Source organism: Vespa mandarinia, chromosome 24 (assembly GCF_050613455.1).
Source record: "Vespa mandarinia isolate Hongniang chromosome 24, ASM5061345v1, whole genome shotgun sequence".
NCBI classification, from domain to species: Eukaryota; Metazoa; Arthropoda; class Insecta; order Hymenoptera; family Vespidae; genus Vespa; species Vespa mandarinia.
The window spans coordinates 3354580-3380107 of record NC_140833.1 but is presented as its reverse complement, the minus strand read 5'-3'; the positions used below and the strand labels follow the sequence as shown (position 1 = coordinate 3380107).

The 25528-nt window shown below is 34.0% G+C and overlaps 4 protein-coding genes across 14 annotated transcripts in view; 1 reads left to right on the top strand and 3 right to left on the bottom strand.

Moving 5' to 3' along the window:
- Positions 1-162: 162 nt before the first annotated feature.
- Positions 163-2042, bottom strand: mtTFB2 (mitochondrial transcription factor B2). Of its 2 annotated transcripts, XM_085663794.1 has the most exons (4): positions 966-2042; positions 864-882; positions 587-791; positions 163-497 (listed from the first exon to the last, which is right to left on the bottom strand). In XM_085663794.1, the coding sequence occupies exons 1-4, from the start codon at positions 1779-1781 to the stop codon at positions 308-310; spliced, it is 1230 nt and encodes a 409-aa protein (XP_085519920.1). In that variant the 5' UTR covers positions 1782-2042; the 3' UTR covers positions 163-307. The 2 variants fall into 2 exon arrangements, with proteins under 2 accessions (XP_085519920.1, XP_035723800.2); XM_035867907.2 differs by having other exon boundaries at positions 166-497; positions 587-882; positions 966-2038.
- A 189-nt stretch (positions 2043-2231) lies between these two features.
- Positions 2232-6932, top strand: ash2 (set1/Ash2 histone methyltransferase complex subunit ASH2). Of its 2 annotated transcripts, none has more exons than XM_085663781.1 (11): positions 2232-2388; positions 3454-3603; positions 3695-3873; positions 4033-4205; positions 4599-4773; positions 5269-5477; positions 5574-5751; positions 5922-6066; positions 6210-6345; positions 6427-6678; positions 6782-6932. In XM_085663781.1, the coding sequence occupies exons 2-11, from the start codon at positions 3497-3499 to the stop codon at positions 6884-6886; spliced, it is 1659 nt and encodes a 552-aa protein (XP_085519907.1). In that variant the 5' UTR covers positions 2232-2388; positions 3454-3496; the 3' UTR covers positions 6887-6932. The 2 variants fall into 2 exon arrangements, with proteins under 2 accessions (XP_085519907.1, XP_035724162.1); XM_035868269.2 differs by lacking the exon at positions 2232-2388 and adding an exon at positions 2677-3238.
- Positions 6933-6956: 24 nt separating this feature from the next.
- On the bottom strand, positions 6957-11748 carry LOC118442550 (bolA-like protein DDB_G0274169). Its single transcript, XM_035868297.2, has 4 exons — positions 7857-11748; positions 7517-7734; positions 7191-7256; positions 6957-7097 (listed from the first exon to the last, which is right to left on the bottom strand). The coding sequence occupies exons 1-4, from the start codon at positions 7891-7893 to the stop codon at positions 7017-7019; spliced, it is 402 nt and encodes a 133-aa protein (XP_035724190.1). The 5' UTR covers positions 7894-11748; the 3' UTR covers positions 6957-7016.
- A 267-nt stretch (positions 11749-12015) lies between these two features.
- The window catches only part of Kdm3 (Lysine demethylase 3), a 238756-nt gene continuing 225243 nt past the window's right edge, over positions 12016-25528 (bottom strand). For 7 of the 9 annotated variants that reach the window (XM_035868224.2, XM_035868228.2, XM_035868226.2 and 4 more), the window contains 9 exons: positions 19971-20339; positions 17616-19847; positions 16338-16557; positions 15455-15864; positions 15125-15338; positions 14614-14762; positions 13039-14479; positions 12639-12894; positions 12016-12526 (listed from right to left, as the gene is read on the bottom strand). In XM_035868224.2, the coding sequence (XP_035724117.2) occupies positions 12211-12526; positions 12639-12894; positions 13039-14479; positions 14614-14762; positions 15125-15338; positions 15455-15864; positions 16338-16557; positions 17616-19847; positions 19971-20339 (5607 nt within the window). In that variant the 3' untranslated portion in view covers positions 12016-12210. The remainder of the gene's footprint in view (positions 12527-12638; positions 12895-13038; positions 14480-14613; positions 14763-15124; positions 15339-15454; positions 15865-16337; positions 16558-17615; positions 19848-19970; positions 20340-25528) is intronic. The other 2 variants (XM_085663769.1, XM_035868227.2) reach the window with 2 other exon arrangements.

The following is a 25528-nucleotide window of genomic DNA, read 5'->3' as shown; positions in this document are numbered from 1 at the left end:
TATGAGTATAATTTCTTTGTACCATAACTTCAAAGATGAAAGGTATTGTAAATTGTATTAATATATACTAGAATTATATATATACTGACATTTATTCACAATTATGTACTATATCAACATATATATATATATATATATATATATATACACGCACACGCACACGCACACGCACACGCACACGCACACGCACGCGCACATTTTTCATGACATATTTAATATTTATTTAAAGTAGTATAAACAATGATGAAAATCCATGAAATATATTAATCATTTGTAAAAAATCTTTTTACCTTTAAAATTTAATTTGTTAGTATACTATACTTTGATTCGTGATGTAACTATATGCACTGGATAAAAAGAGAGAGTTTTCATATTCTGGCCATGATACGAACTCTTTATAAAGATCTAAAAATTCAACGGGTGTTAAATCTACAAAACGGGTAAATATATTATAGTTCTTTTGTATTAATCTTATTCCACATCCTGGTATCCATTTTCTAAAATATAACAAAAGGATTATATGGCTAGAAATAATAAAATAATATTTAACTAACATTTTCTCTTTATTTCTGAATGTTATACTCACTCCAATTCAGGTATTACCCTTTGTTCCTTTGATTTAAGATGGTATCTTACAAAATACCAATAAGATATTATTTGGGTTGGTTTAATGGTATTTTTAAAAACATCTGCTTTTGGCTCTATTTTCACAACTTTTAAGATCTTATTATCGTCAACTAATTTGTTTTGTTTTAATGATTTTTTTGGCCATGGTATATAAAATAATCTTTCTATATCACCAAAATATTTACAATCAAATAACGTTTGATAGATAATATAAAGAAAATAAAAGACGGCTTTACTTTGAGGTTTACTTATTGTCTAAAATATAAAAAGAATATATCAATTATTAGATAATTATTAGATCTTACATATTGAATACTTTAATAATCTGGTATAATTACATTCCATAACGAGGGTGCTACTGCCAGATAAAAAGATGTTCTTCCTTGTATCATAAAGCTAGTACGAAATACCACGGACCATATTAGATGTTTCAAGAACTTATGATCTATTATTGCTCCTATTACTTGCATACATGATTCATTTTCCCAATGTATATGTGGGACATCTTTTAATACTACATTTATTCTTTCCTTATTATCCTGTTGATCCATGAAATATAGTTTGCTCATTTTTAATATATTTGCCTTTCTTATTTCAATTCTATTAGGATATTTCTTTTGTAATTTATGTAATAGAGGATAAAAACATTCGTTTGGTTCATATGTCCGTATAATTCTAACACCAGCTTCTAATAACTCTTTTGTTAATACACCTGCTCCAGGGTTAGCTTCAGCTACAAAAGTCATATTTTTTGAAAGATCATCGATTATCAAATCGACAAAATTTTTAGCGCCATTCTCTGAGATTAAATAAGATACATTCGATATATTCTTAGTATAACCCAGATAACTTTTTGGGCAAACTTTAATATATTGTGGATTTACAAGGCTTATATATTTTTTTATATTCAAATCTTTATATTCACTTTTCATAGTTCTCATCAATTTCATTGATGCTGTTTTCTTATTATCTATTTTTACCTCATTATCATTTGTTTTAAGATCTACTTCTTCGGTCGTTTCTTGACTGATACTTCGTGGACGTAAGAAACTCATGCTTAAGCAAAATTTTCTATGCGTCAAAAACAAGGTAAAATAACGTGATTTATCCCTTTCTATATGCTTAATTGATAAACTCATAAAATTAACGTTCATTGTGATACTTTTTTCTTATTCTACGTTTCAGTACTAGCAAATTTAAGTGAACTTATTGTATTATACGACGACTATACGATCTCATGTTAAAAAAAATGATTAGCAAGATTTTCATAAATATCATTTAATATAAATCCTATAAAACCATTATGATCAGTTATATTTAATGAAATGATATAATTATTTAACAGATATAATTTAAATTTCATTTTTATGTTTACTTAAATTTTATAAAAACGTATTAATTATGATATATATATATCATGTATATATATATATATATATATATATTATGACAAATACAAATTTTTATTAAATTAAGTTCTTTTTGCTTTGTTTTTCTAAAAAGAACAAAAAGTAATCACATTCAACAAATTGTCTATGTTGTTAAATGGCAATAGATGTTCAATAGTATTTTCTTCGACTATGGAAATCATTGATATTCTCTTACTCATAGATAATCATACAAAAATTAAAAGATGACAATACCAAACGACAATCGTTACAACTTGGTTAAGGATTTCTATTCGTGGAACGAATATTCTTCGTAAACGAATTATGGCTGTTCACTGGCTTTTGTTCAAAGCGTGTGTGACTTCAGCGACAGGTATGGACAAAATATGAACTACGAATGCCATGTTTGCATATCGGTGTACAAGCTTGTGTGTAATATTTCCCTCTCATGCGTACATAACAATTGGTTTCGATGTGTAAGAAGTAGATAGTAGTAAATAGTAGACTGTAAAGTATATTTCTTTTTTAATGGTAGCGCGCGTCTCACAATGATCCATATTTATTAGATAGTATGTCGTTACTATCATATGATAATTAGTATATAAATTTGCGAATGTAAAGAAATTATCTTTGAATTTAACTATATCTTATCTATTTGCCTGTTGAAGTATTATTGGCAATGTAAAGTGTTAATAACTTTAGTGTTTGATTAGATTGAAAGGATTTTGAAAATATTATAGAAAATAAATTCTACTTGCGTTGCGTGTTTTACAATTAGATTTCAATATATTGCAAGTACTATCTCGCTACGTAAGATTATCCTATAAGTTAAAAAGTCCAATAAATAAATAATCTATCTATAGGATATTGATAAACTTTTAAACATGACACAATTTTCGAAATATATCGACTAGGTGGCGCGTCGATCAGCGTAGATTTTCGAGCTCTAAAAAATTATTTACTGATCTACGAATGCGCAGACGCATCGTAAACACATGATCTCTTATAAAATGTCATTTGTTGTTGCTTTGAGTTTAATCTCTTTTTGATAATAGATTCTATATAAATTTATATAATAGAGAAAGTACAAGAAAATTCGAGAATAAAAAAGTATTATCCTCAATCTGTGAAAGAATTTTCAATAATTGTTCAAGTTCATTTCTTTACCTATAAAAAAGATAAACTTTAAGTGTAAAAATAATGGCAGAGGAAAAAGTAGAAAGGTAATTTTATTTATAATTGAACATTATAAATCTATATATCCACGTTAATTATTATAATTGCTAGTTTCGTTGAATTAGTTAAATTTATTATATCTTTTCTTTTCACAGGTTAAGGTATAATATCAACTTTATTTTTCCCGCCAAATGATATTTATTCTATATTTAAAATGCAAATATAAATATTTATTGCTTAATAATTAAATTATATTTTACAGCGATAAGATAGAAAATGCACAAGCTGTTTCCATAGAAGAAAAAATGAAAGTAAAACCTGATGACAAGAATAGACAAAAGTCCAAACAAACAGATCAAAATGATAAACTTAACAATCGTAGTAATAATAATGAATCAGGAAATTGTTATTGGTAATCTAGATGCAATACAAGTTAAAGTACAATAAATATTATGATAAAATGTCTACTATGTATATTAATATTTTCTTTTTTTTCTTTATAGTGGAAAAGAAAGAAATCTGAACATAGCAGAATTGTTATGTGCTAGTTGTTCAAGGTGGTTTCACGAATCTTGTATTGGATATCAGTTAGGCAAGTTAGTGCCTTTCATGATGAACTACATATTTATGTGTAAAAATTGTTCACCGACTGGATTAGAAAGTTTTAAAAAAAATCAAGCTCGTAAGTGTATATATATATGTATATATATATATATATGATTACAAAATGAATTATTAATAATAATAATGATAAAAAGAAATGATATCTTTTGGAAGAAAGAAAGATTTCGCTTAAGATAGGCAATAAATTTTGAATTAAATGTCATGTTTTTTCTTAAAGCTTTTCCGCAAATGTGTGTTACTGCAATAGCTAATTTATTACAAATTTGCCAAAAAGAAAGTGAACAAAGAACATTATTTCATAAGGATAAAGATATAATACCTTTTATCGAATGTCATTGGGAAAGCATGACAACAATGCCTCGCAGAGTTACACAGTCTTGGCATGCTACAGTAAGTTATTTTATCAAATTAAACTTTTTCATTTAATAACTTGTCTTTCTGAGATTTGATTATTATTATTTTATTTCTTCTATTATATTTTCGTACGGTATTACATAAAAGTTGAGTTCCTTTTTTATTGTAATAATAATAAATTGTTTTATTTCTACATAGAACAATAATGAATAAAACATTTTTGATTGTACGTATCATTTAAATTTTTTTACGTCCTTTCATTTTGGATTTGTAAAATTCTTTATGTATTATTGGAAATAAAACTTACAATTATCCCTATTGTTAGATTTAATTGATAAAAAAGAAAAAAAAAAAGTTAATTAACACTTTGCATATTCCATAGGTATAAGATCTAATATTTCGATCTGAAATACTGAATTGTAATTTCAGATACACAGAGCATTATTGAAAGATGTTGGTACATTATTTACTATGGATGAAAATAATGCAGAAGGACAGTTGTTTGGACTTGCAAGTCCAGATCTTGTATTAATTAAACCTAATTATGAAGCAATGATCAAGGGAGGCCATTTGAAAGTTACAGAAATGGGTGTGCAACATGTTGGTAAGCGTATTATCATATTATCCATCCTATAATACATTTCTTTAATATTAAAAGTACAAAAGAACTGACTATATTCTTTATTATATAAATAATATAATAATAATGAAACCTTTGCTCTGTCTTCATTTTTTAAGTGAGATACATTGCTAAACCTGATTATTAGTATACGTATATACGTATATCTTATCTTATCAAGGAAATCACTACTACAATATCACATAACAAGCTATTAATAAGAGTAATGTGCAGATCAAATAGTCTAATACTCACAATAAATTTATTTAAATTATTTGACTTTTTGAAAAAAAATATCGTTTCTTTTAAAAAAAATTTTAATTATTGCATGTATACTAAAACAAACATATTAAATCAATAATTTAACAGTTTAAGGATAATACCAAAGAAACTTTTATTATATGATACAATGATCTAGAATATATTAATACTGTAACACATTCATCTTAATAATTCTTTCTATTATCATGGAATATCAAGTGCCATTAAGCGGAGGACTTCGTGGTCGTAATGCAAAACGCAAACTTCCTGGAGAAGGGGCAGGTACTGGTCCTGGAAAAAAAGGAAGAAGTTCAGATATGACAGCACCTAAATTGCCTGCACATGGTTATCCACTTGAGCATCCTTTTAACAAAGATGGATACAGATATATACTTGCAGAACCAGATCCTCATGCACCTTTCAGACAAGTAGATAAAATCTATCTTGTTTAAAAATTCTTGAAGAAGAATGGATGAGTAAATGCGAATACGTATAATAATCATCACTATCATTCAATGTTATAGGAGTTTGATGAAAGTAGTGATTGGGCAGGAAAACCTATTCCCGGTTGGTTATATAGGCCTCTAAGTCCAAGTGCAGTATTACTTGCTTTACATGATCGTGCCCCACAATTAAGAGTTTCAGAAGACAGATTAGCAGTCACCGGTGAAAAAGGATATTGCATGGTCAGAGCCACACATAGTATGTGTCAAATATTTGTTATAAATTAAAGATTTTCTTGAATGTTTTGTGATTTTACGATAACGACATTACGAGCAGACATTATGAAATTTTAAATAAAACTTTAGCAATTTAGTAAAAATGTATAATTATTATAAATACATGATGTTTTTAATGTAAGTCTAATTTAGGTGTAAGTAAAGGGACTTGGTACTGGGAAGCTACTATCGAAGAAATGCCTGAAGGATCTGCTACTAGGCTTGGTTGGGCACAAGAATATGCGAATCTACAAGCACCATTAGGCTATGACAAATTTGGATACTCTTGGAGGTCTAGGTACGTATAAAAGAGTTTCTTCGTTTAAATAAAATATTCTATAATATATGAAGAAAATGTACATTGGAAAACATGATTGTACATTTTTATTATTTTCTTTCTTTTTTTCCATAATAAAATTTGTTTTTAATTCTATCTTACAGGAAAGGTACACGATTTCATGAAAGTAGAGGAAAACATTATAGCAATGGTTATGGGGAAGGAGATACATTAGGATTTCTTATATCTTTACCTGATACATATGATGCGTCACATATTCCAAATACATATAAAGATAGGGTAAATAATAGATTAATTAATTAATTTTAAATTAATACATTTCACGTACGTTTCAAATAATCACAGATATCTGTAATTTAGCCTTTAGTAAAATTCAAGAGTCACCTTTATTACGAGGAGAAGGATCAAGTACCGGAAGCATTAAAAGCTTTAAAATCTCTACCAGGGAGTAAAATCGTATATTATAGAAATGGTATCAATCAAGGTGAAGCTTTTATAGATATCAATAGAGGAGCATATTTTCCTACTGTCTCAATACATAAAAGTGCAACTGTTTCTGTAAATTTTGGACCCAATTTTAAGTGTCCTCCTACCGATACTGCTTTCCGAGGTGTAAGTATTATTACAATAAATACGCCGATGTTTACAATATTTAAATTATATTACCAATTGTAATAAGCATGTGTGCGTGTGTGCGTGTATATGCACTTTACAGATGCATGATAAAGCAGAAGAAGCAATTGCAGAACAGTCTATGGCAGATATACTCTACCTAACTGAGAATGAAGGAAGATTAAGATTAGACACGTTTTCCTTGTGACATTAATAAAATATTTTAATTTTTAATTATCTGTTTTTAAACAATTAAATTATTTTATTAAATTTTATTCAGTATATTTCAACGTTCATATCAATATTTATATACAATCTTTATTATGTACTGATACATATCATTTTCCGAAACCTCCTCTACATGCAGGGCTGGGCGTAAATGTTTTATTACTTTTTTCCCATTGTTCAGGTGTCTTTGCCTTTTATAAAAATATTTTAATATTATTTACATGAAATCAATCATTGCTCAACATTTAAAAATATATATATATATATTAATAATGAAAACTTACTACGATGGAAAGTGCGTGTATGTCATGTAATTCAACTTTTAATAAATCGTGTACCATACGATGACGCTAAATAGGAGGAGAAATGTATTGTAATATTACTATTAATTTATAATAAAGAAGATTGATTGAATGATATAAGAATTACTCTTAACACATTACCATCCAGATTTATATTATTGTTTTTGACATTTTATAACCAGTCAACAAAAGAAATCATATTTTTATGTCTTTGAATGGTAATGTGTTAATAAATTTACTTTAGATCAATACATTTTATCAACATAAGTATATTATTTTGATTGTAATATATAATGTAGTATTCTTACCATAATCAGAGGTTTATCATTGAACTGTTCAGAAACAACTACTACTTTAAAATGCGTTTCTGATCCCTTAGGTACATTGTGCATATAAGATTCATTGATAACATCAATGAAATACGGATCGAATGATTCTTTTAGTTTCTTTCTTATCGATGATTCTATAGGTTTCGTTTGTGTCATATTATTCATCTTTTGCAATAATACGTTTTTAAATATACTATCTAGAATCCAAAATATCTAATAAACATTTGATATTTTTTTTCCTTATATAGACGTTTATAATCTACGTAAATTATTTTACTCAGGACTTTTGAAAATAATTATGGTATAATGACCGACTCACTTCGACTAATTGTAAAATTGCAAATTTTTATATTCATTTGTGTAATGTGACGTTGTATCACAACGGATTTAAATAATTACAGAGTGTAGTGTAACAAACGCGAACTTAGGTCGAATTGTAATTCTTTTTTCACAGAATTGTGACACATAAAATTCGATATAAAACACATACACATCAGTGGTGCCCTCTGAAAAGTCACTATTGAGAAATGCATACTGACGACGAATCAATCTAAAAAAAAAAAAGATCAGCGACCATTTTGAGATTTGAAATTTCAAACATTTCAAATACTTGATCTACTTCTTCATCGTTCAACATCCTCTTCCGACGGAATATTTGCTAACCTGATCAACTGAAACAGCAAAATATCATATTAAATTGTTAATTCAACTTTCAACTAATAGGTTTTATAAACTAAATATAGCTTTTAGAAAGTAATCAGAAAAATGTTGCTGAAAGAGGAGCCATTTAAAACAGTTTAAAAATCGTCAATTGGCCAATATTATTAATTCCTTATTATAATTTGAAAGATCTAATAAACCACATCGATAAAAGAAAATATATATTTATATTATTATATCGTTTCATTTAAAATCGATTTAAAAACAAATGGACATAATTTTCTTTTATACCATCCTGACATATAACCGATGTGGATATGAGAATGCGCTCGTACGTAGAAGAGAAATAGTAGAAATGTTTATAAACAATAAAAGACAGGATCTTTCATAATATAAACATTTTTCTTATTCAAACGTATGTTCTTACATTTACACAGTACAAAAAATTATACTCAGACCTGCCGGCCCGCGGTTCATAACTTGCTATGACTGAGGGGCGGCCGGTGGTGGGGTGGTACGGGACTCTGGGGGTGGATTACTTTTAGGATATTTTTTCTTCTTCTTTTTTCCTTTTTTTTCTTTTTTTTTTTTCTTTTTTTAGAGCTGTACATGTAAATTCATCCATTCCATTCCGCCCCCAAACACGGCCCCTTGTGTTTTACTCTCGTGCTTTCTCTGGCTTAAATTTTCGCTCATGATCATACACACACATACACGGGAAACACACGCGCACATACGTATCCCCTAAGGTTCGCGCACTCGCGACACATACAAGTTTTCGACTTTTATTTTTTCATCTTAATGTATATTCTACTCTCTCTCGCTCTCTCTCTCTCTCTCTCTCTCTCTCTCTCTCGGTCGCTCTTTTTCTCTCATAACCGTGCTCCGCCGCGATATATTTAGCAACATTTAGATATCGTATTCTTCGTTAATAATATTTAATCGTAGTAATGGTAATAATTATAATAATAAATGGTATAATGGACTATCTACCTATACGCACGTAGTGTAATTTTTTTTCGTGTTTCGTGGAGTGTGTATCCTCTTAATCCTAAAATTTTCATTCGTATTTATATATGTATATGTATACATATATGCATGTATAAATGTATATTTACACGTAGCAAGAGAACAAATAATAATAATATTAATAATAATATTAATAATAATAATAATAATAATAATAATAATAATAATAATAATAATAATAATAATAATAATAATATTAATAGTAATCATAATAGTAATAATAATTAATTATAATAATAATAAAAATAATAACTTTGCCTGCAGCAATAATACACAGAGTACGTCTTTTGTTACTTTATACAATGTTCCTTCGAAGGGTCAATAAAAGGGTAATTTGTTGTTGTTGTTTGATACTTATCATCTCCATAAGATTAACGCACTTAGTAATACTACGATATTTAAGATTTATTCATTAAATATTATTTTATCGAGTCGTTGTATGCTAGACAAATGTTGAGATCAAAGAAATTGCGGATTTCAGGATTTCACTGGTTATCTTTCTCTTTCTATCTCTCTCTCTTCGTTTTTTCTTTTTTTAACCTTTCTTCATTATTTTTATTCACTTTTACTTATTCCAACGTACCGTCCTTGACATTTTTCGATCGATAAAAGCGCAAGTTAGCGGAGTACGATCTAAAAAAAAAAAAAAGAAAAAAAAAACCAAGAAATTGTCTCTTTTGCCAGAAATACGTAACGTTTTCTCTTTCTTCTTATATCTTCTTCTTTTTTTTTTTTACTTTTTTTATTACTTTTTTTATTACTTTTTTTTTTATTTATTTATTTTTTTTTTTTTTTTAATAAATCGCGACGCGGAAAAATTTTTTGTTTGTCTGTCGCACGTTTCAAAAACATCTATAAATATACAATAGCGCCTTCTTTTTTTCGAGAAATTCAAGATGGAGTCGGTTATTATACGCTCGCATTACGATTAGACGGAAAGAATTGTTCAAGTACGTAACACTGTAAATAGCGCGATGTGTGATTTGTTTGACGCAAATTGTTTCAGTGATAGGAACTCGGCCCTGTCATCTGGTGCGCGCGATTCTTTTTGCTTAACTAACCATTTGTTATCTTTTACTTTTATTTTCTTTTTTTTTTGTTTCTTCTTTTTCTATCCTCCTCCTTCTCTTCCTACTCCTCTTGTTTGCTACCTACGCATACGAGATATACAACGCGTACACATTTATTATTTGATGTCTCCACATCATCGTTCACATTGGCACTTTGAAACTTATTACATTGTTTTTCTCTCTTCATTCTTCATTCTTTTCTTGTATATTCCTTTTTTCTTTCCCTTTAAATAATGTTATCGTAGTTTATTTTTTTTATCGTTAGCATTATTACGATATCAATTTACATTATCCTTTGTTTGTTTTTGTTTTCCATTCATCGGATAAAAGACGGCTCGAGTACTTTGATAAAAATAACAGTTTCGATTCATTTCTTCTTTGTATTTTTTCTTTTTCTTCTTCATTTTGTTTTATCTTTCCCTTTGTTGGCTATAGTGATCAAAAGTCAAAAAACATGACTTAATGAATTTGCAAAAACTGCATGTGTGATGTTACATACATGTGTAATTGTTCCAATCCAATAGAGATTATCATTCCTACATATTTCTATCATTTTTTACTCTTGTCCGTCGTTTATTATTACCTTTTTCTTTTCTGATATTCGAATAAGCGAATAATAATTGTCAAAAGTTTGTATTTTCCTCGAATCGGCATACTTTCACGTTAAAGTAAGGTATATATTAGTCGACACAAGTTGTGAAAACAGGTACAAACAACGATGTAACGTCGGCCGCACAATAAACACACAGATGTACGCAATCTGTTGATCGATAGTACACATGCATTAAAGTGAATCAATTAGGCAGTATTTTATTATCATGTTCCCGTCATATATATATATACACATAATATGTATATATATATATATACTTTTTTTTTTATATATATGGAGCACAATATAAAGAAGCGAGAAAATATGATCAAATGAACTCGTTGAGCCAAGATCGTTATTATTCACTACCGAAAGCACCGAATTATGATGGGAGCACACGATAATGAAACTCAAGAGTAATCTCACCGAGCCAGCTAACAATTTAATCGACAAACTAATTGCACAAAGGTATGTATAATCATCATCATCATCATCATCATCATCAGCAGCAGCAGCAGCAGCAGCAGCATCAGCATCAGCATCATCATCATCAGCAGCAGCATCATCTCTAAAGTCTAGACAAAATCTCTCACAGATTCTAGTTAGGATCTTATTATACGATAACCGATTATCTACATTTATATATGACATAGACAGTGTGTATTGAATACAGGCACGATATAATTAATTACAAATAATGTATGATCCAAAGTCCTGTTGGTATCACAATCGTAAAGTGGACACGGGCATTAGTCTTGACCGATCCATATAAAATTCAATGAAAAACTCACGGACTTCATGTCCATCGATAGCGTTTTTCGGGTAGGAGAGAAGGAGACGGGTAATAGGGATTAAAAAAAAAAAAAAAAAAAAAAAAAAAAGAAAAAAAAAAAAAGAATAATAATAAAAAATAAGGAAAAAATAAGAAAGATAAACAAGAAAAAGGAAACGGAAGTCAAACGAAATAACGAATAACCTCGATTGGCTCAGCCAATGTTATGTAGAAAATTAAACGCGAGTTTACTCGTCAAATATCACAACAAATTCTTACACCACCACGCGATGTCTGTCTCTCTTCGGAGTGCATTATTCTCGACAATCTTTCTCTCTCTCTCTCTCTCTCTCTCTCTCTCTCTCTCTCTCACTCTTTTTCTAAAATGTGCCTCGCACTTTTAAAAATTTTCTCTCTCTCTCTCTCTCTCATTCTCTATGAAAAGCTTCTAGAACTCGAAGCAAATAGAACTTTCTCGCGACAAGACGCGAAGGACTTATATTCAAGACAATGATTCTTGGATCTTACGATCACGGTGAGGGGCCTATGGCTACGTTTCTTCTTTAATCTTCGTCTCATTACCAGTTTTCAATTTGGCAAGGGCCTCTTCCTTGGCATTCGCTAATACAGTCAAGGAATCTTTAACGGCATGATAGATAATGTTCTTAATTTGCAGTTTATCCTCGTGATTTGTATGGGAATCCGATAATTCACGGAATTCTTGCGTTAGATGGAAACAATGGGAAACATTTTCCGGAGATACAAAGTCCTCGGCGACTTTGATACAGTTGTGAAGATTACGGACCTGATGCGGTGCACCTGCTGGCACGAAAACGGCATCCCCAAGACATTGCACGATAGAGTATCTATAAGGAAATAAAAACAAAGGAACAAACAAAAGCGATTCATTAGAACTTTTATGTTGGAATATTTAATGGGAAAAATGTGAATGAATAAAAAAAAAAGCTAGCAGCTTACCCTTCGACACCATATTCGCGATATAATCGTTCACGCAGAGGCCCATCTAGATAATAGCTCTGATCATGTATCGGATCGTGATGAGGCTCTAAACGTGCACCACGTTCTAATGCAACGGCATTTAATAAGTCACGAATTTTATCTGCATCGCGAGCCGCATAAATGTGCCACAATGCTCCTGGTGCCTCGCCGCGTTCGCGAACACGACGACGCGTCAGAATATCACAGCCTGCTTCGTCTATAGCTCTTAATGCCTCTGTAATCAATGATGTAATTAATGATTTTACACGATAATTAAGCCTTTAGTCTTATTCTTTGATCAAAGCTTTTAAAAATTGGGTATTTCAACATTATTGAAACCATTAAATTATTTGATTAGAAGATGTTCCGCGACTCTTACCTTTGACATACTCATCGTTATCGGTATCTTTAGGTATGCCGACGTATACCATGACATTAACCGCATCAGAAATGTCCAAGTGAAGATTTGTGGTACCTTTGTTCGGATGAAGTGCCGAACCATATGCGTTATACATTTTAGGACCTAAATCTGGTCTTACAAAACAATCGGGCAAATGACTCGCTAAATTCAATCTACCATGTCGATGCGTATATTCCGACAATGGGAGAGCTTTCATTAAATCAACAAAACGTGTTGACAACAATTCGGCAAAATCATCGCCGGGCGGCCAGTCTTTCAACTTCAATAGCATAGGATTTCCCCTTTCGTCTTTCAGTCGTTTCGAAAAGTGTTCGAATCCTTCCCAGAATTTACGCATCGGTTGATTCGGTACCAAATTTCCAGTCATACAATTTATAAGATCATTTTTTTTGTCTCCGAAATCTCTCGCAAAGGAGTCCGGATGCCAAAGGTCCATGTCCAAGGATTTAGCTACATCCGAGACGATCACTGGCTGTCCACGTTTCCATTGATCTTGGAAAATTCTATAATTGTTTGGATTATTTGGATCGTTTAACCTGAGCAATTTACCATCGCACAGCCATGAATGTGGTACGTCTGGATAAATACTTTTGCTCTCCGTTAACGTCATGATTCTTATGGGTAATGGTTCTCGGCCTCTCTGAGTCCATTTGTATCTTCGTACAAAATGTTTCAATTCTCTTGGTTTCTCATCGTCGTCCAGTCCACCACTCTCCCTTTCTTTCGTTACGGTGTGCTCTATCACGCTAGTTATTACTTCATCAAGCGTATCCATTTTCGATTTCTTCCCAGATTTGGTGATATTGTTTTGAGTGTTAGTTCCAGAAGGAGGATTGGTATTACCAGGATTATTTGTTGGTGAATTTGATCTCGACCCATTACCATTAGATTTGTGGGATGGCCTAATTAATAACTCTCTCAAGGTTGAATAATTGCCCTCACGATCCTCGTCGGAATCCGAACTCGATCCACTTTCGTTCTTATCCTGATTTTGCAACGCCACGTCTGCCAACCAATTCAATGGAGAATTCTTATCCTCGCCATTCACTTTGTTCTCCGATGCTCCGTTAGATTCGTTTATTTTTTTCTCCTCTTTGGGTTCTTGCTTAATGTTTCCATTAAGAACAGAAACTGTCTCGCCCTTTATTAAATTTCTCAAACTCTCGTTTGGCTGACCGGGTGAAACGAACGAACAACCACAATGCTGAGGAATTCCCCATTCCGATCGACAGTCATGAAGACGTTGCCCAAGTCGCAAGAGACTATCACCGGCTATAATTTGTGTGAGCATGAGTCGTTCCGGTTCATGAGCTTGTCTGTTTGTACATAATAACCATGAAAAGTCATCTCTGTCTTTGCCACTTTCACCCCAGATCTTAATCGTTCCATTTTTACGTCCCTAAAAGAGAAAATATTTTTATTTTAATTTTATATGATCCTACAAGAAATTTTATTGTAATATCATTTATTTTTACTTGTAGCGTTAAATTTTTCTGAAATGCAATCTTATTGGAGAAAAGAAATATATTTTACCTTGTAACAATCGATGCATACGACAAAACCACATTTTCTACAAGCCCAATGGTAATTGAAAAGTGTCGTTTCGCATACATCACACAATTCTCGTACGCCTGGCAGTACTCGTTTCCATGCTACTATTCCGTCTGTAATTCCCGAACTCACTATGAAGAGTAAAATAAACAACGAATACATAAAGCGTGTATACATGCGAACAAATTAAAATTAATAATTCTTTGTAATGCTTCGTCATATATATGATTGCTAAATAAAAAAAATATACGCAAGTATATAAAAAAGAATATTCGGGGGAAAAAAAGAAAAAAAGAAAAAAAAAAAAAGTTTTTAATAAGATCTAAACATAATATATGTAAAACACAACAATATCATGCAAATGTGTTGTTTGCTGTGTGAAACTTTTCTTTTATATATAAATTAATTTATCTTATTATATAAATATATTTGTATTATTATATCTTGTTATATAATATATTTTTACATAACGTATTTGTACAGTAATATTAACCTTCTGCCATGTGTTCCTGAAGCGCATCCTTCTCTTGGTGTAAAAGATCACAAAATTGATCTCCAACTTGTCGAAGAAGTCTATGTGCTGTCTCTAAATCTAAATCTCCCTTGATCACTTTCTCTACTTTATCTTTTTCATCCTTTTCAAATTTTTCTTCTTTATCGTCCGAGTCCTGAATATTTTTTCCCGGCAACCATAGGCGTAGATCTTCCTGCAACAGCACAGTGGTATCCGTTATCAATCACACTCCTGCAGAAGGATGATGAATAAAATTTTCAGAAAGTCCACTTAAATATAAAAGTAAAATTAATGATATAAAAAATTTACCTCAGAAGTATCTTTATGCGGATCACTAAATCCTGCTATAGCCAATTGTCCATTTTTTGTGTATCGTAATCTGCGAAATGCGTAGAATCTACAGAAGACATTTTGAGGAAGATTTTTAAGGCCGTTAGTTAGAGCATGCCGGCATTCACGACACTTCGCTAATTTTGGAGCAGCGTAGAAACAAACGTCATCTTGCAACCAGCTTTCACCTGTCTTCTTTAACTGTGACACAGCTGGTCTTCGAAAGGGATCTCCCCTTCCACCACTTCCTCCAGGTCCATTGTTACCACCACTTGTGCTCTCATCTCTACGTTCTTTTTTTTGACGAGGTTGTTGATCTTCTCCTCCAGCATCGTTACCTTTAGTAGTCTTTGGTTTTCTGCCTCTTTTCCTGAGGTCTTTATTATTTCCTATGTAGAAATCAATGACGGTAATGATTTATTAATATGTATATCAGAAGAAAAATAAAGCATATTAAATAATATTGTACAATATCAGTGTTAAAAAGCTCTCGTTGTAATATATATTTGTATATCATGGTTATCAACTTTTAATTTTCATCATGTGTGTACGTAGAGAAAGAGAGAGAGAGAGAGAGAGAGAGAGAGAGAGAGAGAGAGAGAGAGAGAGAGAGAAAGAGAGAGAGAGACATCGGACTGATGTCAGGAAAAATATATTTGCAAACTACTGGTAGAGCGTATAAATATGCGATTGAATTACCAAAATTGAAAACGTAAATATTTTGCTTCTTATTTTTGACTTCCCATACAGCTTTAAAGAAAGTAATAAATGTATGATCATGAAACGCGTATCACTTACCCTGCAAGTGAATAGTTAGTTCACCTGATGGGAAGTCCATTTACAACAAGCTACGTCAACTAACCGTTTCCCGAGGAATTGTTGGAATTGGCCGTGGTATGTCGTGCTCTCGGAGGAGGATGAACTCCCAATTGTTCACTGGTGTCACTAGCAGATCCAGCTTCGCTTTCGTTGCTAGACTCACTTCCTGCTCCAGCCCCTACGCTTTGTTTTTCTTCTTTGTGTCTCCGCTGATCTTCTGCGGCAGTTTGTTGCCTCCGTGCAGCTCCCTTCTTTCGTTTTACCTACCACAGGGCACAGATTATTAAGTAGTCAGGAAGTTCATGCTTTCGTAGCTGCAATTATGTGAAGCCACTAAATACAATCAATATTTTATAAAAAATCATTCAAATGGCTAATAAATGATCTAATAAAAACATACAAAAGAAGATAAAGGAAGAGAGAGTTTACGATGCACACGCGAACATTTATCTACTACTCATTCATTAACGTGTATAAATTTTGAAAAATATCAATTCATTTTTACCCGAAAATATATATGAAACATAATTTCAGATAATAAATTTCAATAGTAATCATGTTTTGTTATTATATTCAAGTAAGAAATACGGAAAAAGTATAGCGTAAAATCGAACACGTTCCGCGAAAGAGGTTAAGTATAGTGCCTATAGACGTTAGTGTTATAATTTAATGTATTTTAATAGATTACCATATTTATTTATAAAGAAAATTATACATAGTGCGTTATCAACAATAATTAACAGCACTGTGAACTATTTTAATATCACTTTCTTTATCAATTACACTCTAATCAACAAAGGCCACTTTTACTGCTCGAAGATCACGTACGCCACTGAGCTTCACAAGAAAATGGCGTCTAGTATGGCGCGAAAATAGCGGTTAGTTTAAACGTAACAGCGAATCTTCCGACGATCTATTTTTCCGCTTTAACAAATATAAACTTTCGATTTCGCATTGCGACAATTATAAAGAAAAAGGTTTTAATGAAGGCTAATCTAATGAAGCTTGTAAATTCCATGTAGTAAAAATTTTTATCAACTAATTTTTTTTTTTTTCTTTAATATATAAAATCTAATCATGCACACCACTTGTATAAAATATTTTTTTTTAAATATATCTGATAAAATACGTCTACAAAACCAAGTTCCACGAAACTTATACAAATCCATGCTAATAATATATAATAAAACATAATAATTATAATAAAATGTACTTGAAAAGGCATACATTTTAGCAACAACCATTATTCGAAAAAAAAAAAAAAAAAAGAAAAAAAATGAAAAAAGAAAAAAGAAAAAAGCAACATAAAGATGATAGATACCTTGGGTGGTTTTCTTTTCGGCGGCGACTTTCGTTCAGGGTCGCTGCTGGATGAGTCCTCTTGAAGATTCTTCGTATCCGTGGCGTGACCATTAAGAGGTTCCTTATTCGTTGTCTTACGACTTCCTTTTGCAGTGACTTTGCTCTTGTTGATGCTGTTCACTGCCATACTACCGATATTGTAAATGGAATTAACGGCGCTCGGTAAACAAGTCGTCGTTGTCGTACTACTAGAGTTCGAGCTTGGCTCGCGTTCTTTGTTATTGAGTGGCTGCGATGGTACTTGAGAAATATTGAGAGGTAACGTAACACAGGAACCACTTCCAACCATGCCTGTGGTATCCTCCGTGCCATCTTCGCCCGAATGCCTTTGAAGCCAAGCCTTTTTCAATTTATGAACAGGATAGCTAGTACTGCTAGGTGGTCTGGGGGCCGGACTTTCCGATTTTTCGCTATCGACCGTGGTAGGATTAGTTTTGGCAGGTGTACCAGGAGCGCTCGGTGCCGGACTAGGTGCCATTGATGGCGCCGGACTTGGTATAGGTGCTGGACTCGGTGCCGCACTAACGTTAGTAGGATTAAAAGAGCTAACGCTGCCGGCACTGGCTGGCCGAACTGAGCCATCACCGCTCGCTGTTCTAGGAGCCGGACTCTCGGCCGCAACCGTACGTTCTTGAGAAGACTGGGTGGTGTCGCTCGGTTGAGACAACAACGCCGCGGTATTAACGACAGTCGTGATAGAAGTTGCGGCCGAAGCAATGAGAGGACTAGGTTCGCTCACCCTAGACAAAACGGGCGGGCCAACGCATTGGAGGGACAACGGTTGTGGTTCTTCCGTTCGTCGTTTCTTACAGACCTCCAAGGAAACCGGCTGTCCGCTAACATTATCGCAGGAAAGTGGCGTTGGAGCTTTTCTCTTAGGTGAACCAGATCTTTCCACTCCAAGATCTAGAGGTTGAGTTTGGAAGTTTGAAGCGGCAATCTGCGGTTGAGCGTGTTGCAACGTTTGACCGGGTTGTTGATGAGGGCTACCGTGATGGGCAGGATGAACTATTGGCCTCGAAAGGGGCGCCGAAGCGGCCGTAGGTGGTGATCCATGAAGAGGTGGAGGTGGTAGTTTAGCTGCTGGCATAGAGCCAGCGAAACCCCTGTTATCGTATACGGATCTGCTACTGTGAGCCGGTGGTGGTAAAGGAGGTGGCGGCGCTCCATGGTGATGAGGCACTTGCTGGTAAGGCGAGCTACCGGCCTTCGACGTTAAAGGTATCGGTGCCGCGACTGCGGGCTCCGAAGCCCTGCAAACTGGCGTACCGGTCATTATACCGGAATTTGGCTTGCCGTATATATGCGGTGGCGCCGGACTGCTAACTTTTGGCTTCGAGACGGCCGTAGGAGTGGCATAATGCGAAGTCGGCGAAGCCGTCGGTGGGTGAGGATGCGGATAAGGATAGGACGATTTCGATGTCGCGTAAGGTAGACCAGGCTCGGACCTGCTCAAATAACGCGGCTCTGGCGGGGATGGGTGGGGCGGTTGATGAGGATGTTGAGCATGAGGTGACTGCCGATTGTGCGAATGTGGTGGTGGTGGTGGTGGATGACCGTGAGAGCTTGGTAGTTGTGACGTCGTCGTAGAACCTCCGCCGCTACTCCCACTTCTGTGGTGGCTTTGCGGTATGCTCTTTGCCCCTTGCAAGCCGTCGAGATGATGAAGATGATGAGGACTTTGCGTTGGACTCCTATACTCGTAAGTAGCCTGCTTGTGCTGCGGTGTTACCGGCTGAACGTTCATGTACGGCATCATCTTCGGACTCGGCGAGTGTTGTTGCGGTGGCGGACCCTTCGGTAACTCTCTACCTTCGTTCTTCACGATAACGGAACTCTTGTGATCGGATAACAAAGAAGGTGCATTTTGCAATACCTCCCTACCATGATGATCCCTTTCGAGTCCTCCAGCCAAGCCACTTTTGCTCGGTAACGTTTTGTGCGCCGATTGTCCGAGCTGTTCGCTCTTCACCTTGATATCGTGCATATACGACGGCTGCGGCTGGTACGTGGAATAACTGAAGAGGCTCACGTTAGGTTCAGCCTTTGGAAGCGAACTGTGCGATGGACCCACCACTGACGGTGCTTTTTCGTGAAGACTACCGACCGGCAACGATGACTTCGATGTCCTAGAATGTGCCGGTGGTGGCGGGTATTCGACTTTTCCAGGTACGCTTGATGGTCGGGACACCTAAACAATATAGAAAAGCAATTACAAATGCCATCAAAAGATGGATTAGACATTTTCAAAGGATTAAATACAAGGGGGAGGGGGGGGGGAAGAAGAAGTAAAAGAAGGAGATTTAAAAAGTACCTGTTGAGCCGGTGGTGCTGTGGCAGCGTAATAAGCCGCCCTTTGTTGAGCAGCCACGTGATCTCTAGCCTCGGCTTGCCTGTGCAATCTCTCAGCGACCACCAGGTGCTCCCTTTCCCGTTCCCTCTCCCTCGCATCCCGTTCTCGTTCTCTCGCTTCGCGTTCCTCGCGTTCACGTTGTTGCTGTTGCGCCACCGTTACCGGATGCGCCGCAGTCGCACCGGGACCACCAGGATGATGGTGACCGGCATGAGCCGTCATTCCCGAATGCGGACCGCCGTGGCTTCTACTTCCGTGTGGTGGGAGAGGTATGAAAGTGTTCCACGCCATCGAGGCCGACTGCAAGTTTCTCTGCGGAATATAAGACACCTACTTCAATCAATACTGCCAATCACTTTCATCTTCATTGGCAAAAGCGATTTACGCGGTTAAACGAGACGATTCGTTCCTGCAAAACGTTACCGATTGATAATACTATTACTACTCTGCTGATCGATCGAAGATCAATTTATATGCCGATTTTATCCACATTCTTCTACGTTATGCCATAAGAAACTTGGAACTTTAGACACGTAGTATGTGTTCGTATAAGTGTACACGTGTCATCATGTCGTTAAGTTCTTTAATATGCTCCCATCTATACGTGCAAAACCCGTTTTCCTCTTGCGCAAGGCGCTCGCAACGAGTTGAAAAAAAAAAAGAGATTAACGAGAACTCTGTGATCCTCTCTTTCTCTCTCTCTCTCGAACGTTCTCACACGTTTTATTCTTTTCGCATAGTTATCGCTCCTCATAAGAAAAGATTATGCAAACGAGCGACCGCACGAATTCAAGGACTTCGTGGTAACTTTGAATTTTACAGGTGAACGTACCTTTTTGGGCGCGCTATTTTAACGCATTTGGACGTTAGAAACGCCATGCTAATTTTTCACGTTTCAAGGTCGAAGAGAATTTCTAGAAGGAGAAGGGAGGAAACGACGGCTACTAATTGTTAAGAAAAGCTCAAAGAGAAAAACAGCATGCGAAGGATGCTCTCGACTTACGCTTATACAAAAGCGTAAATCTAATTATAACCTCAACGAAGGCTTACTATGCTAATCGAACCGCGAGTGTCAACCCACGTTTTGTTTACCTCGCTGCCGCGTCACCGTTCATCATCGTTGAATACTATGTAGAGATAAGTAAATATATGAGTGCTCGAACGCCATATACACACATCCATCCACACGCACACAGAGAAAAAGAGAAAGAGAGACGATGAAAAAAAAAAAAAAAAAAAAAAAAAAAAGAAAAAAAATGCCGAGCTCTCCAGGCTGAAAAAGAGTCCGAACACAAAGAAGGCTATATAAGGTGCTCGTTAATGCTGCCGAACGAAGCGGAAGAAGATGTATCTAGTCGATTACATAGAAAAATAGTTCTCACTTAATTAACATTAATGTCGGTCGCATTTTTCTCCTATCCTCCTCTCCTCTTCTTCTTCTCAGCGAGGTCAAAAATAGAATTTTTTTTTCTTTTTCTTCTTCTTCTTCTTTTATATTCATCAGGGAGGATATATACCCTCGCGGGAACGGACGCTTCCGGTTGATAAATAATGACTCTCAAGTGAGTTTATTCTCTTTCTCTTTATCTCTCTTTTTATTTCTCTTTATACCACTTTTTATGAATTCGACTGCGAAATACTAGGAGTGCAGGAAAAGGGTAAAGCACAACTCGTTCGGCATCGATTACTCCGAGACCAGTCGATCTGAGTCATTCGAGTAAAGTCCTCGAGTGCCTCGTAATCATACGACTGACTATATACGGTATATGACGGTTAAATGCTCGTGACACGATCCAACGATTCAAATATCAAGGAATTTTTATAGACCTGTTAAGCGGTGGGGGAAAGACAGGGGAGGAGAAGAAGAAAAGAGGAGGAAACGATTCGCATATCTCGTTATAAAACTGATTTCGACGAAATCAGAAGTTACCATTGAAAAGTATTTTTATATTAGATTAGAAATACGACTGAACATTGTACGATATTAATTTTTCTTTTATTCTACTTCGCATTAATCGAACAACAAATATTTCACGATCAATGCAAGATTTATATTTTATGAAGAAAATTGTATTACTGACCGATTATAGGTATTAAATGAAAAGCAACTGAACAAAGTTCTTTCTTTCATCTTTGTTTTTTTAAACAACAATAGTTGAACTCTTTTTTTTTTTTTTTTTTTTTAATTATGATATCTGCCAAAGCAGAAAGTTTCATTCTTTTTCTGAGGAGTATGATGAATCGGTAATATGGGGGAAAAAAAAATCTAACGACAAAAATCCTTCATTCAAACGACGAATAGAGATCAGAATTTCGATTAATCGGTCATCGAACGGCGGAGGCTTCGCGTTATTGGAAAGCGAGATAAAAGCTTTATTTGCCGATAGGGAAACAAGCTTTTATCGCGAGTAATAAGAGCGGTAGAGACCCGGCCGTTATCGTACTGATTTATAACCGGATCCAAGCCTTTCTGCCAGGCGTGCACGTACACTCGCAATGTGACATAGAGATCGCAAGCGATATTGTAGAAACGCGATACATCGTCTCAACTTCTCGCAATTCCCTTTGTTGCTATCGAGTAAACAACGATATATATATATATATATATATATATATATATATATATAATCGGCGATCATCGATCGCTTTCGAACCTCCTTCCAATGACATTTCTTTTCTTTAAATCGCAAATCGATTCTTATATAGAAAGAGAGAGAAAGAGAGATTGACTAATACAAAATTATCAAAATGGTATTTTAACTTGTGAGAATTATTCTTCATATTTCTAATTCTTTTTTATCTTTTGATTGTAACTGTTTTAAATTCTTATAGACGGAAATATTTGAATTTCTATTTTATCCTTTCAATCGTAATCGTTTTTAATATAATACTAAAGAAGAAGAAAAAAGAAAAAAGAAAGGAAAAAGAAGGTGAAAAAAACTGTAAAAGGAAATTCGATACAATAGGATGATTAACGGTACACTTTTAAAAGGGAAGTACGTAGACGTTCGGACGAGAAAATCTAGAACAACGTGCAGTGCGATATCGCTAGTGATAATCAGCGAAAAGCGCGGATAATAAGACGTAAGAGAGATATTAATTATGCATACCTTCGCAACTGCTTCGCATAAGTCGCTCGTGTTATAAGAAACGTATTTTGCGATCTTGTTCTTGCCATCCTTGAATACGTATTTATATATATATATATATATATATATACCCGTTCGTTCACTTGTTTCTTAGATTACGAATAGGAAGAATTTCCTCTTCCATGAATTTTTTTCTTCGAGGAAAAAGACTAAGGAATTTAAATGATAAAAAAAGAAAAGATAATGATAAAGAAAAGAAAAGAATAAAAAGTGATAATTATAATGATAAAAAAGCAAAAAAAAAATAAAAGAAATGAAAGACAAAACAGGTGTCCTATATATTCGTCACTAAACTGCAAAAATGAAGCTAAGCTGCGATACTTTATCGCTATATACGAATATATCATATATATATATGTATGAATGTTGCGTGTATATATATATATATATATGTACAAGCACGTATATATATATATAATTTACGTATATCGAAGAGTTAAACGTATTATTGTCACGGCAAACAGATAGTGAATACGATAATATGCGATAAGAAACGAGGAACGAGTGGAATTGGGCCGCATTCGTCTCTCTCTCTCTCACGCACACACTCTTTACAGCTGAGTAGATAGTCTATTAACGATAAAAAGAACGACTGGTATTTACACGCGTCTAATCGCTTAAAAAGATGGATTTTTTTATTAAACTCGCGTCTGTTCGTTTTATTTCGACGAATAAAATGGCACGTACGATAAATAATTTTATAATAAACAAAACTTTTTGCAAAAGAAACATTCTCTCTCTCTCTCTCTCTCTCTTTGTTTCCATTCTTATTTTTTGCATTTAAAATGAAATAGTATTAAATTTCATAAGAAATATTGAAAATATGAGAAAGAAAGAGAGAGAAACAGATAGAAAAAGAATTAAGAGAAAAAGCAAGAGCAAAGTTGTGCTGACAAAGCTGCTCGCTATATTCCTCGAGCATCTTCTTCCTCCTTCTCTTTCTCTTCTTTTTACGTGTATGTAACGTCGTTGCCCAGTCAGCAAAAAGTAGAAAAGAGAGAAAGAAAGAAAAAGATCTGCTGACTTTTCCGTATTTTCGTTCCTCGTCACGCGCTTCGTCTCATCGAATTGAAAGATAATACCTGCTGAGACTTGAACTATTCGTAAGAAAAGCAAAAAAATAGAGAAAGAAAGAGAAGTAATACTTTCCATCGTTTATCATGGAATAATGGTATATGTAAATGTTACGATGTGTGTACAATTTTGTTGATTGTTGATAGTATTTGTTAGATAAATTACATTTTACAATCGGATAACAGCCTTTAAGTAGAACTTTAAACGAAATGAAACAAGTTCGATTTCTATCTAATGCCTTTCAAAATGGCGATTGTGTAAGAGATTTTCGTGTCGAAGAAAAAAAAAAAAAAAAAAAAAAAAAAAGAAAAAGAAAAAAAAAAGAAAGAAACAGGACGAAGGTATAACTTGTAAGACGAGGATATACTATCGGGATGAATTTGTCTTTCGTTAATTGACGTGAAACTTGACCTATCCTCGGTGACTCTTAAAGCCAACTTTAAGATTTACGATAGAAGTTAGACTTTTAAGTAGGGCCAGCTTTTTGGAAGAAGATCATTAATCTGGCCTTCTACGAAATACGGCAGTAACAGCTGTTTAACCAACTATCATATAATTTTTCTTTGTGTTTAACAAAAAGTATTTTAATACAAAATTTATAATACAATTTATTTTAGAACAGTCAAGTTATTAGCTGTAAACGGCTGATAATATAATACTAATATAAATTGTATAACGAATGGTCACATATATTATTAGCTATTTATAATACATACAGGTATATATTATTATATATAATATATAAAAAATTATGTACCTAAATATGATTTAAATTATTATTGATAAAATGATATATTAGCTATATCATTTATATTGGTATTATATTTATAATTAGGAAACATTAATTTTCAAGATATAAAAGAAAAAGGAAAAAACAAAAACTAATTTGCCCTTTCTCGTAAAAATGACTTTGAAAGATTTTCAATAGTCATTCGAAGAAAAAATATTTTATCGAAGGCCATCTCGAGAGAGATGGCAGGAGGTACGACGTTACATTCGTGGTTGGTTCCTCGAAGATCGTAGGGGCCAGCAGCACATCATTTTCCTTCATTTGCATCGCCACCGTTACTACGTCATGAATTATTTATACTTTCGTATAACACACATATATACAGACACACACACACACACACACATTAGGAACATGGATATAGTGACAGACATACAGACGGAAAGTTGTACACGTATGTACCTATACATTCTCAGAATGCGCTCGTTTACATACTTCTCTTTTCGTTGTCCTTCTCCTTCTCATTCTCGGACTTTCAGCCGCTCGTTATTACACGTTCGTTGGAT